A 13,839-nucleotide genomic window follows, 5' to 3' on the forward strand; every position below is an offset into this window, starting at 1 on the left:
CGCGCTGCCCCCCCGCACCCCCCAGCGCCGCGGCGGAATTCCCGCCGCGGCGAAAGGGTTAACGTAAAATAGAGAAGTTAAAAATCAAGGAAAATAATTTTACAAACAAAGCAGATATAACTTTTGCACACAAACGATTTCCTTTCATATGGGGTCAAGCTAAAAATATTTGGATTTCCTATGCAGTCGTGTAGTGTGGCTTAGATGTTGTGCTTGACTGTGAGATGGAACAATTTAAGTTATGTTCCTTATTCAAAGCGATGCACTCTGCTTATCCTGCACATTTATCCTGCTCCCCAGCCTCCCTTACCTAGTATGCACTTGAATATAGTTGTTGTTGCAAAGTAACCCTTTTTTGGGGTGTTCACTCACGGTTTTCATTCTTTTTGGGACTTCTCTGGTTGTAAACTTGAACACGAACACTGGGAAACTGCTATTCTGTCCTAGGGTATGTGCCCTTACCCTTCAAACATATCAAAAATGACTTAAAACCTGATTGGCACATATAACTTTTCTATAAGGCCAAAGTATATGATGCAGAAATACACTCCTGGCATGGAAAGTTAAATGCCACTTTTGGACTGCAGTACCTACTGTGCCAGTAAAAACCTGGCTTGAGGCGCTCCCTGTGTAGCCTGACTGCAGTAGATTCAACTTTGAACCCTGCTCCCTAGACCTGTCAAAATTCGGGTTGGCAGAATGTTTCATTCCGCCCGCGGAATTGGCAGTATTTTGGTCACTCGTCATTACTCTTTAACGTGGCGTTCTGGCCAAATTTCTCCAATCACCACATGGTGGAATTTTTTCCTGCGAGGCTCCAGAAGATGTGAGCGATATCTGGTGTTAGCATGATTTTCTAATATGGGCAGTCTCGGTCAGAGAGCTGACCGCTCGAGTAGATTCACAGCAGCTTGAGTAGATTTTCTACTCGAGCTGCAGCAAAATCAACTCAAATGGCCTTGTGCTTTTACGCAACGCATGGTGCTGTTCATGCTGATTTTGTTTCATCGTAGTTCATGCTACCGGCGCTAAATGGCAGTGCAAGCTGCATATTTTTAACCGTTGGTGGGATTTAGCGGCATCTTGCTGAATTTTATGTAACTCTGCGAAATTCCACAGAGCGAAACTGAGTTCTGCCCACCCCTAGTCAAAATCACCATTTTGCCAGGCTGAAAAATATTGTTTTTTTTTTAAATACTAAACTAGTCAGCCCTAAGCATACCTTGATGCCCATAAGGTAGGGCAAATATTATTTAAGAGTGGGACATGTGACATTGCAAATGGCATATTCCACCAGTTACCAGGTCCAAAATGATATTGTCACTGATCAGGTGTAACTGGTATCGAGAGGAATGTCAAAATATAGATTACACACTTTAAACTGAAACGTTTCATCTGTACAGGCTAGAGACTCCGATCAAAGACCTATTTTTATATTGAATAAAAGCCCAATCTAATAGTTATGTAGTATTTTCATTAAATATAAGTGAAATGTAACTTTCAGAAAGTTACCTTTGCCCTGCCTAAAGTTGCTGCAGGATAATTTGCCTTAGGTCTTTAGCAACTGTTCAGCCTATACTTGGCCTGAATTCGACGTAAAAGAGGTGTGAAAGCGACTCCCAGAGCACAGATAATGGCCTTGAAGTAGGGAGGCACTTTGCCCCATGCAGGAAGACCAGTTGGGGTGGTCCCAGGAACTTAATTAACTTTAAAGCAGTACCATGTCATGAGCAAATGTGAGGTGACACTCGAAAGGCCCCAGCTTTTGTTGCCATTGTCAGGCTGGCACCAAACCCAATGGCTGGAAAGCTACCCCCAGAATCTGGTTTGAGTAACTATAAAGGAAGGCACTGCTCATTACCCTGGCCACATCTCTAGCTCTCCACAAAAAGAGAGAGGGTTTTTTTCTTGAATTTTGAGAATAAGTGGTGCTGTGGGATTGTTGACAGTAGGGAAGCAGGAACTGCTGGAAAGGTGGGTAGGGTTGCTCCCCAGAATGTTTACCCAATTAGTTAGGGGTGTCCAGGAGTTGGCCCCACCTATTAACTGGCACCAGGCATAAATGTGGCACCTTCTGAGAACACTTCCTGGACCTACAGAAGATTAGAAGAGGACTGGACCTGCTGTCTGTGACCTGAGAGGAGCCCTGAAACTGGACCTTGTATCTCTTGTACCTGGTACAAAGAAGTGGCCGGCCCCATGTGTGGCAATAGGGACACAACATGCTGCAAGAGGTTTTTTCCTGGAAGTGCCCATCTGATCAGTGGCAACTGGCCCTATACTGGGCTTTGCTGTTGGCCTCTGCCTCATATCCTGAGACTCTAAGTGGGCACCAGATGAAAGTATTGAATCTTTGAGAAAGTTTTCTTCCAGAGCTTCAGGAGATTCTGTGGGAAAAAGTACCCAAACCACAGTTCCATGGCGTCTGATTGCATTTCAGCTTTGTCCGGACACAGCTCCCAGCACCTATGAAAACAACCCTTGGCAAAGCCAATAGGTCTCTCCCATGCAAGAGCAATTGACTTTGTCAATGTCTTTTGGACATGTTGTGCAGGAACATGTCTGTTGTGCATCATGACTAAAAGTTATAAAAAAACACACTATGATGCGGCTATCGCTGGCCGCTTCATGGTGATTTTTTTGTTATGGTAGAAGGGCAATGTGGACAACTGGAGGGAGGGTGGGTGGTAACCGAAAGCTAAAAAAAAAAAGAATTTTAAAAAGTAATATGACCCTGCCAGTGCTAACTGCGTCATAGTGATTTTTAGGTCTCGCCTGACTTAGCAGCGCGCATGCGATGCTCTCGCCATGCGAGGGCTTCTTGGAATCGATCCGGTTCCAGTAGTCGTGTCTGATCTCCGGCCGCAATTGTGATTGTGCGCGACGTTTGTCGTCATCAATTATTCCAAACACAGTGTCATGATTGCACCGGAGGCATTTTAATCCCTCCTGGTTGCCACCCTGTCTGCTTTTGCCCCGCCCTCCGGGATTGGATCGTTTACTTGCGGCGGGAGACAGTGTCTCTTAATTAGCCGCTAAGCACTTTTTTTTGGCTATTATAGTGTTTATCTTCAACAATGGCTGACGCGCCTTTCATTTCTCTGGTGCGGCTTGTTTAACTTGTTTTGCGATGCATAAACCTACCCAGAGGGTAGATCTCAGATCTTTGTTAATGGAAATAACTTTCAAGGTTATTTCTAAAGTTGTTTTCTTCTAGATGTGTTTTTAATAAGTACATAACATCTATAGGTACACGAGTTAAATGCAACACTAAACTTTGCAGTAGAAAAGTACCCCTTAGCTAACCATCTATATGCATTCAGTTGTTTCTTAAATGCTTGAAAATGTGTACGCTTCTCTGTTGAATAATACAAACCGTGAGGCATTGTAAAGTAATATTCTATAAGTGTTTGGAGACGGTCCGTTCATAGCTCGGTGTCTGTTTGCCCAGAGCTCTTAACACACCGAATAGCGCTATACTTGTAAATCCCTCTCCAATAAACTTTCTCCCAACTCCCTACGCACTGGAATTCCTCCTTCCGGATGCCTTGAGCTGCAGGGGTGATCTCGTGGGTGATCTATTTGATTTTCAACATCCACTGTCACTTCCCACAGCCATGTCTGAATGGAATGTCACTGGGATGGAAAAAGCTGAAGGCCAGTTGGCACTTTCCTCTGCCAGAGACTGGTTTAACTTTTAAAACGGTCATAGCCAGAGTCAGCTCTGGTGTGTTTTATCCTCTTTGTCTGTGTGCTTCCCGTGCCAGTGCGGTTCCTTTTAAATAATCACTTTATTTCTTTTGTACCTGAACTTTGTGGGCTTTACGACGCCTTACATAGAGCAACGTCTTAGTATTACAGGATTCGGTCGGGTTCATTCTGTCGACCTTTAAAGGATGAATTTGCTAGTTGTGCATTTGAAGCAGTTTCTTGCAAACTACGCACATAACTGCACCACTTTCACTTCACGGAGTGTTTTCGCTGTTTCACCTGTCCGTGTATCTACTTTCCTCCGTTGGCACACACAAGTTGTAAATATGGCGGTGCATGTGTTCCGCCGGAGCTGGTGGTGACAGTTGAAAGGGTCACGAGGCTGTCACGTAGCGCTGTGCACCATCGTTACTGTCTGCGTGGGGCGGTTTGCGGGTGCATCTTTTGTGATCACACATAGAATTGACTCGGTGGTGAACCCGTGACGTATGCGCTTCTGGGTGTGCACAGTGGTGGCAGCATCTTTGTCAGCAACTTGTGGGCCGTGTTCCTGTGAATAGAACTTGTAGTTGGTGTGCGTATACTGTGGGTTGTTTTTGGATGGGAGGATATTTACTCACTTTTTAATTGTGGCTGTGTCGACTTTTGTGGTTCAAGCTTGTTCTTTTTGTTTCCCAAATCTTGTTTTCTCATCACAAGTTACGAAGATCTACTGTTTGCGTGTGTGTGTTTATATGTGTGTGTGCTGCCTCAAAATGATGCTGTCATGGCTGAGGCCTAAAGGCGTTTCCAAGCAACGGATGCCAATGAGTGGCAGGGGAGTCTCCCGAAGCTCTTATTTTTGAAGGGCAGTTTGGATGAAAGGACTCCTTTATTTGGTGGAGGTTAGGTACCGTGAAATTGGTTAAAGGATAATTCGAATCAACCGGTTCTTGGTCTTTGCGTGGGCGTTTTTGCAAAGAAAGGAACTGTTACATTGTTTATTTGAAGGAACGGAATTTTGGGTGTATTGTGTTAATGTTTCCCTTCACGTCTAACTGGCTTGTGTGATGCTAGGATGAACAGTTTATGGGAAGGAGCTGATTCAGGTGCATGTGTCTCATGTTGTCAATCAGTGGCATGTTTATATGCAAATGTGTTTGTCATGTTTTTCAAGATGTGAAGTTGTGTGGTTGTTAAATTATGGTTGGTATTGTTTTGTTGTAGTAGAAGGGCTGGATCTGGAAGACAATGCGCAGGTTTAGTCTACACTAAATAGCTGTGAGCTTCAGTGTAGAAGACACTCATTTGTTAACGTAGCTAGTTTGGTGGCAGCAAGCAGTTTGAATGTACCCAATGTTGCCCTTGTCTGATGATGAGAAGCATTGCCGTTTGAGTGACGCACACTTCCTGGGTGTTAGGAAGGAGCATGGGTTGAGTTGTGCCTTTTGTGCTGGGTCTGAAATGGACGCCTCGGATATTATTTGGAATACTTTTTTTTGTTTTCCTGTGTTTGGTCTTTGGTTGGTAGGTGTGGATAAGTGTGGCTTTTGTGCGGTTCCCTTTAAGAAAGGAAGTGTGCGTGTCCTGTAATGTGCAGTGTTCTGTTATGTGTGGGTGTTGCATCAGTGGAGCGCCCTGCAGAGGGTAGAATACTCTACTGTGAGAGTATCCACACTTGAGCCCTGAGCAGGGTGAAGGCCTGTGCTCCTAGCGTGGGGCAAGAGTCTTTCCACTTAAGCATGTGACAAGTGTAAAGATTTAACATACTCTTGCTGGCGAGCCATCACTACATGATTAGTCTTCAGAGACAACAGCAGTTTGCATTTTCTTTACCACAGAAGGAAGAAAGGGTGAGCCAACTGAGCAAATGAAGGCAGAGCCATGCCTGCGCGTATTCAGAGGTGTGACATGACAGTTGTACACATCTCCGCAGTGGGTGCTCAGCCACGCTCCGGCATCTACCTCGGTCCCAGCCTGAAAGGCGCTCAGACAACCCTGGGATTAGAGCCGGGTGTCATGGGACCAGTAAAGCTGAAAAAGAACAGCCTCCTATTTTTTTGTAGGGGGGGGGCAGGGGTGACCTCATACCCTCTCCTATTTCAGCCACTTACTTTGACGTAGAAGTGAACACAAAACTGGGTTTGCGGTAGTCTATAGATTTTATGCGAGCTTCAAAGAAGTCTAAACGAACGACCTCAAGACAAAAAATGCAATAGGGCTTGCCTTTGATTAAGTTAAAGCCATTTGCTTTGCTATGCAATACCATCAGCAAAGCAAATGGCTTTAACTTAATCAAAGGCGAGACCTATTGCATTTTCAATGCTTGTTTTCTTCGTATGGCAAGTGGGGGAAGAACACATAACGGGAGGATGGGGGGGGAGGGAAGAGGCAACAGCCACAACAGGTGGGACGGAAGAAGCAACAAGAACAGTGGGAGGAAGTTCTGGGAGGGAAGGAGCAACATGGACAACGGGAGAGTCCGGTGGGAGAGTAGCAGCAACACGGGCAACGGGGTGGGGGAAAAAGCAACAAGGATGACAGGTGAAGAAGAAATAAAATAGTATCTTCATCCGAGCACCATCAGCAGAAGGACCCTAATCATAATGAAGCAATCAGTACTTGGTCTATGCTCCAGACGAAAGAACAGGAAATGAAACCAGCAAATGCTGACCAATTCCGAAGCAGCAAATAAGAGTGCCAATGCATGGTAAGCAATGGGTGGGCTGGAAGCGGGCTTAACCTAGAAAACAATATCTCTCCAAAAGGAGAGAGAGAGAGCATGTACTAGTATAGGTGAGACCTAAAAATGACTACGTCACATTCTGCAACAGCTCCATAGCTCTGGCGAAACCAACCTGCTTCAGGAATACGGCCTTCATTTCCATGGTGGTGGCTACAGTTTCAGCGGAGGCCCGCTCAAGGAGGATTTTTTCTCAAAAAAGTGACAAAGTCCCTTGCTGCATTGGGACTTAAACATTTTTCAAACTTTTTAACTTCAAGGAGTTTCATCAGGACCAATCCACTTCTTGTATCTGGGCTTTATTGTGGTCGGCCTCAAATTGGCCTATGGCCCCGGTCTACTACTTCCTCAGAAAATCCTTGGTTCTTTGCGCCTTTTGGCAACTTTTTCACTTAAATCTTCAAAAAAACATATTTACAGTTTCAGCTATTTTAAATTTGTCATTTTGGTATTACTTTACTTGTATCATTTTTCTCTTTATTTAAAAATTGGTTGTGGAATATTATTGTTTGGTGTGACTTTTTATACTGTGCAGGCACTACTCAAATTATTTCAAATTGCCTTTGATTTAAACTTGACTGCTTTGTGTCTGGTTACCGGGGATTGAATACAGGTTTATTTTTTGTAATTTGTGTGACATCTTGCAGCTGGTAGCCTTCTCTTTGGACACTTGTCAAACCCCAAATAATCCACTTTCCTAAATTTGTAAAGCTAATAATTCTGCTGTCCTTTAACTAGTTAGAGCCATGAGCCCCTCCATTTGACCCTCACTAATCCAGAACTTTAAAAAATACTCTATACCCCATATTTGATCATAAAATAAGCTTATCCTCGGCAATGGAGCCCTCCATAGCAAGAGTCGCCATGTTTTTTTAAAAATCCAGGTGTATCAACTGTAACATTTATGGCAGCTCTTTATTTCCATCTGTTGTCTAGATTGAACACTTTTCAAGTTTGAAAAATGTCTATAGTACTCAAATATAGACAATAGAGGCTGTATGGGTATTGTTAAAAACCATCCTTACAATACAGAAGCCACGCATTATGCCTATAATTGAGAGTCCATAACTCTCTGGCCTCTGCTAACTTTTGTAGGATTTATGTTCCCTAGTTTGGTTTTCAGGACTACTCCAGTTAACTTTTGCCCATAATAGAACATGAATATTATGAATTTGAGAGTTAAAATGTTAACCTCCTATAGCCAATGGCTGACTGCACCAGGTTTTCTTGTGCTTGTAAAAATGTTTTTTTAAACTGCTCTTAAATGTTCAGCACTAAGAGGTTCGCAATGCATGCTAGGGATTGCCGTAGATTTCCACTCACCGGTACTATTAGTAAAATCTCGAAATATTATCCTTTCAAACGTTCTTTTGCTGGATTCTAATGGGAAGGGTGGCTTTCCATGCAGAAAATGCCACACATTGACATCTCCATTAGATAGTGGCTGCAGAAGATGCATTGACTGTGCACCGCATTCTGGGTGTTCCAGCAGGCTTAGTGGCATGAAAGTAGTAGCTTAATGTGTGACTCAAAGAAGTATCTCCCATAGCTATTCATCTGTGTTCCCTAATACTTGTTTCCTTGTTTCACAGATGGAGCAGGCCCATAGCAGTGGGGCTGCAAGTAGCACGGGCTCTCTGGAGAGAGCATCCCTCTTCTGTGCCACAGGCTCGAGCACTGCATCCAGCCCCATTGAGCTGATTTCCAAAACCAAATCCTCCAGCCGATTCTCCCTGTTTTCTCCACCATCATGGAATGGCAGTTTTGAGCAAGATGCCCTACCACCATCTCGCACAGGCTCCAAAACGTTCCTTGGCTACAGTCGAAAGGGACACCTAAAACCTGAAGAGATGGAAGACACAGGGTACAGGCAGGAGCACTTCCAGTTTTCAGAGCCAATTATAGGCCGGGTGACAGACTGCATCTACCTGGGTAACCTGAACGCAGCCTACAGCGGCCGAGCTCTCTGCCTGCACGGCATTGACAGCATCATCGACATGAGCAGCTTACCTGGGAACCGTAGCCCCAGTGTGGTCCCTTGTACCTGCTCCCGAGGCGGGCGCCACAGTTGGTCCCGGCTGAAGGTAGCCATCCAGGGGCCACCAGAGAGTGAATGCGCTGCCTTGCGTCAGCGTGGCTTTGGTGACGTCAATGACTGCCTGGAGGCATCTGCTGAAAAGAAAAAGAGGGTATTGGTTCACTGTCTAGATGGCTACTCCCTTGCACCCACCTGTGTCATCCAGTACCTTATGGTGCGCCGCAGCATGCGACTGCTGGCAGCCTATGAGATGGTGAGGGCCCGGTTCCCTGTCAACATCCGCCAGTGCCACCAGGAGCTGCTGGTTAGCTTGGAGCAGTCGCTCTGGCCAGGAGAGACGGACCCAGACAGTTTTAAAGGAGTCCTGTCGCGGAAAACAGCCTGGACGTGACCAGGTGGGAAATGAACTGCATGGATGGAGGATGTTGAAAGTACTAATTCATGAGATAGTTAATTTCCTTTTCTGGGCTTGCAGGGCTCACGATGTTTGGGGGTGGGAGGACACAACGGGAGATACTTTTATGTTTTCTAATTTTAATTTTCCTCTCTTCCCCTTTGAAAAGGAAGATTTGTTGAATGAACCAGATGATGAATGGTGAGCTTGCTAGCCAGGCTGTGCATTACCACTCTAGGTGCACAGCTTGGCACCTCAAAACAGTCAGACTCTGTGCTGGGGAGGGTTTGATTGTTGAAAGATTTGGATTTTGCTCTAGAGGAAGATTTGCCTTCATATCTTGTGCACCTGACACATAGTGTCTTGAGGACTCTGCCATTGAAAGTCCTCCTCAGTGGTGTAAACTTATCAGACTGGCTGTCGAAGGTCCTGCTGTTGAACACTCCCAATTCTGTTCCCCACGGCCTCTCTTCTGAAACTTACTAGAAGGGAGAGCACTCAGAGTTTGGATATCAGCCAGCATGAGATAGACTGAGGCCTCTTATTAATGTATGTCAGTTGAGAACCTGCCAAACTGACCCACGAGAAAGCTATCATTTGAGGGGCGAAAGGATTTTTACTTGCAATTAGACGATCGTCCATCATGGACCACTGCCCAACTAGAGCAACTTGATTGCGTGGGTTGTTTCTTGATCCCTTTTCAAGTGTAAGTATTGAATGGTGCCACCTCCAGTACTGTGCCCGGCCTTGCACGGCTCTGGTGGCAGAGGTGGCTGCTGTTTACAGACACTCCTTACCTGGATTGGATTCTGCCACATTTGCCTCATTCATTGCCAGAGTGACCCTGTAGGATGCTGCCAATGGTCCCTTAATTTGCACTTTATCTGGATGGGGTGTGTGTCTGGTGGCCTCCTATAGCACTACTAATGTGGGGCTCTGGGCTATATCCTACGGCATGCAGTGAGCTACGTAGACAACAAACTCTGCATCCATAGGGTCTGGCTGGGTCACCTATGAAGAAAATGTAAGAGAACAGCCTGACTGAAAGACTCTTCCCCTGCTGTGACCTCTGTGCTATAGGTCTTAATATGCGGTGCTCTTGGTTCTGCTCTGCTTCCTTTCCTGAGGAGGTCTTTGACTGGATGAGCTAAAATCAGCCTTGGATGATCAGCTCCTCACTTCAACTCAGGATGACATTTATTCTTGAATGACAACTATCTCCTCTGCTGTGGTGAAGGTTGTTTGGGCAAGGAACTACCTGGCCAGCAAATGTACCTGTGTGGTAAGCATGTTTCTTAGAATAAACAAAATGGGAATGAAACAAAAAAACTCTTGCCTCCATTCTGCACACGTTTCAAGGCAAAACAAAGGCCAAGATGTCCCCTCGCAGGTATAAATGTGTGCTTTATAGAATTTCCAAAACCCATATACTGAAGTATTTCATATGTAATTACTCCACACACAGTAAAACATATTCCCTGAGGTTTTGACCATTATTCGGGTCAGAAAATGCTTGGGTATAGGCTAAGAAGTGGGTAGCCAAACAGTATGTCCAGATGCGTGCATTGGTGTCTTACCGCTTCAGTGGCGTCTACAGTACTTGCGCTCTCGTATTCACAGCCCTACTCATCATTAGCAATATTTATACTATTTGGACAGTGGGTACCGTAGTATCACTGATCACTGCCAGTGACCGTGTTCAGGCAAAGGGCCCTTTCAGAAATGTACTCGGGTTAGGCAGTGGGTCTTCTTTCCTCACCGATCACTGCCATGGCCAATGTTTTTTAGGGAGAGGGGAAAGTACCTTTATGCAGCTTGTGCGGTGAAGGCAAGGTGTACAATTCAGTACAATTGACTACCTCACTGGACTGCCAGCTCGGACTCTTTCTGTGCCGCAGCATTTGCAGACAAGAAAATGTTATGGGCAAAGAAATGGGAATGACCAGAAAATATGGCTGTGATCTGGAATCTGAAGCCCGCCTGTAGCAATGCAGATCGCGACTGTCTAGCCCCAGAAGGAAAAGATGGAAGGTGGAGTCGAAAAAAGCAACTATTCCTGAAGCTTGGTGTCGAGGGGTCCAGCAGGCCTGGTACAAAGGATAGTTCTGTATGGTGCACCATAACAGGAAAGAAAAGTGCAGTGAGATGGTAGGATGGTGAGGACGGTTCATGAAACTGAAATTAGGACTGCCCTTAGCTGTACCGCGTGTCACAGGCGTTGCAACCTTTGCATAGACGTGCTCTGTGCTCGTGAATTTGCAGTACTGAAATGCCTTAGAACTCTTATGAAACTCTGTTAAGAAGTGGGTACAGCTCCCTAACCATTAGCAGCCACTGCCATTGCCAGAGTTTAAGCATCCTATCCAGTTTCACTCTCGGTTCCCTGAGCAAAATGCCCTTACCACCTTTATGCGTAGTGTACAGTACCACTATGTTTGACTGCCAAATGAATACAGTGCTCTTACCTGTCACTGCCAAAATCTGGTTGTTTGTGCCTCACTAGTCTTTGGTAGTGTTAACTATTAGTCAGTCTACACTGTCCTGACGTACTGCCGACAGTTGACATTTATGTGGAAACCACATGCTCCTCTGTTGGCCAGTCTTTGGTGCTGCTTTGTGAGTGTTCAGGAGCTATGAACAGTGGAGCCCTTCACTCTAATAGATGGGCATTTTAACTTCCAGTTATGAGGTGTTAACGGCCCTTTAAAAATCCGTCCAAAGCCCATTTACATGCATGTTTACTAGAAGCTGTACCAAGAACTCTGACCTCAAGAGAATTGACAGTTCTAGCTCTCCTAAAATGCCCTGGTTCAAAGGCAAAATCAAAACTGCAGATTATTCAAGAGTTGGTTGTTTGGGCTGCACCTGACCCCCTTTAAACACCATCCAAACACCCAGCTCCTTGAGTGGGATGTGAAAGGTCCTACCAACCTATCGGACAACTGAAGGCTTGTGAATGTCAGGAGTGTGGCTATGGAGATGTTTGCATGATGCTCGAGGGAACCCACAGCTCACTTGGAAATGGATACTGCGTCTGGCTAGCTACTTAAGTCCCTCATTTGTATGGCTTGTTGGACAAGCCTGTGGAAATTGTATTTTTTTTATTACTGTTGTCCATTTTGGTACCCTACAGATAGTCCACTCTCAACGTAAACAAAATAAAATAATTTTTGCATCTAATTTTTGCTTCTGTAATTCTTTTCATTGTTTGACCTTAAGGCAAACCTGTCAGAAACAGTGCTCTGGCCACCATCCCACCTATCAAAAAGACCAGAACGGGAGGAAAGTCCTTCTCCTACCTCGCGGCCAAGGCCTGGAACGACTTTTCCCTCCATCTCCGCCAAACCCCCACACTACCCCAGTTTAGGAAGGACCTCAAGACCTGAGTCTTCGTATGATCCCAGCACTCAATGGAGCTGCCCAAGCGCCTTGAGACCCTTGTGGGTTAGTAGTGGCACTTTACAAAACCCCTCAATGATTGATTTCTTCATTAGTGTCCGGAAGGTTCCCCAAGCTTTCTGGACCATTGGGGGGTGAAGATTTGAGAGCAGATCGTGTCTAAGCCAGAGGTCTTCAAACTGCGGGGCCCACCCCCCTGTGGGGGGTAAGGGTGGGGGGGGAAGGGGGTGTGACGCAAATGAGTCTGCAATTACATGTATATGAAGACCGCCTGGAAGTGCGACAGGCACGTTTCCAGGCTTTCTTCATTTCCATGCAGCAGTTAAAGTCCATTAAAAAAGTGTGAGGGCGGTTCTACTGAGTTTCATGGGGCAGGGTCAGTGAGTGTGAAGACTGGGTCAAAGACATGGCTAAAAAAAGAAGAAAAACTGCTTTTTTTTCACCTTCAGGTAACTGCATATAAAAAACACGCACCCTCAAAATACAAATAAATGCAAGTTAAACCAATCAAAGGGAAATGCATTCTTTTACCTTTTGAAACCTGTTAGCTAATGTGGGCACTGCAATTTTCTTTGTGTGTGACCAGAAAGTCACATAATTAAATCCTTACTGGTGCAGTGAGGAATAGTGACTTATTTATTTACAGTGCTACAAGTTCCCAGGCTTTCACAGAAAGCACTGGGAATGTAATCTATACTAAAACTGAATCACACAGTATTAAACAAGCAGCTGCAAAATACTATTTAAGATAAAACAAGGCTTGAAAAATGTATATTTTAGTGCTAAGTATTCCGACTATATCTAGTGTAAATATTGTCCATTAAAAGGGTGTACTCCTTTTAATGGACACATGATTTAGCTCTCAAAATAAATAAATATTTGTCACCATTAAGCTCCAAGTGACTCCATTAATTAAAACCTACACTGCCTCCAAAGCAGCCTTTATGTTTGGTGATTAAGCAATTGCACACATTTAGATTTCTTTCAGGTGAAACGACGTGTTTCTTCTTTAGCAGTTCTCTATTCCTCTCTCTGTTTCACAGCACAGGAGACCCCCCTCCGCCGCACGCACTGGGAGTGTCCAATGGAGCCCAGTTATGGCAGTCTTACTGTTAAAAAGAACACGAGGACTAACATTAGGGCCCACGTCACCATTTCTGAGCAGGAAACGGCCCAAGCAAGAGAGGAGGGTTAGGGGGATGGGGCTAAAAGTAGTTTTTCTTTTTTATACAAAGCCTGCTTTTGACATCCAGCCTAGAAGTGAGGGCCCTGTTCAGTGGGAAAAGTAGACAGCCTGGTTTGCAGAGCTGTAGGTATCATTGGTTCTGTCGCTGATTTAGAGACCTAGGGCATACTTACTGTGCTAGTGTTGCTTAGGAAGGGGAAAATTGAAGCAGAGGAGACAACTTGATTTGGGCATCAGAGAGATGAGAGGGGGGGGGGGGAGTGATGATGAGGGATGGGGCAAGATAGGAGCCCATGTTGTTAACAATGGTCGGAGGCCACAGCAAGTCAGTAGCAATGATTAGTGAAGCAGGTGCAGTGACGCTTTCGCCCAGGGGCCCGCTGCATCAC

At 45.2% G+C, this 13,839-nt stretch overlaps 1 protein-coding gene across 3 annotated transcripts in view; it reads left to right on the forward strand.

Annotated features, from left to right (window-relative positions):
* Positions 1-12,045, forward strand: part of LOC146860955 (uncharacterized) — a 54,945-nt gene extending 42,900 nt beyond the window's left edge. For 2 of the 3 annotated variants that reach the window (XM_085644930.1, XM_085644929.1), the window contains exon 5: positions 8,026-12,045. In XM_085644930.1, coding sequence (XP_085501056.1) covers positions 8,026-8,862 — 837 coding nt within the window. In that variant the 3' untranslated portion in view covers positions 8,863-12,045. The remainder of the gene's footprint in view (positions 1-8,025) is intronic. The other variant, XM_085644931.1, reaches the window with a different exon arrangement.
* Positions 12,046-13,839: the final 1,794 nt, after the last annotated feature.

This window comes from Triturus cristatus, chromosome 3_1 (genome assembly GCF_964204655.1).
Source record: "Triturus cristatus chromosome 3_1, aTriCri1.1, whole genome shotgun sequence".
Classification (NCBI taxonomy): domain Eukaryota; kingdom Metazoa; phylum Chordata; class Amphibia; order Caudata; family Salamandridae; genus Triturus; species Triturus cristatus.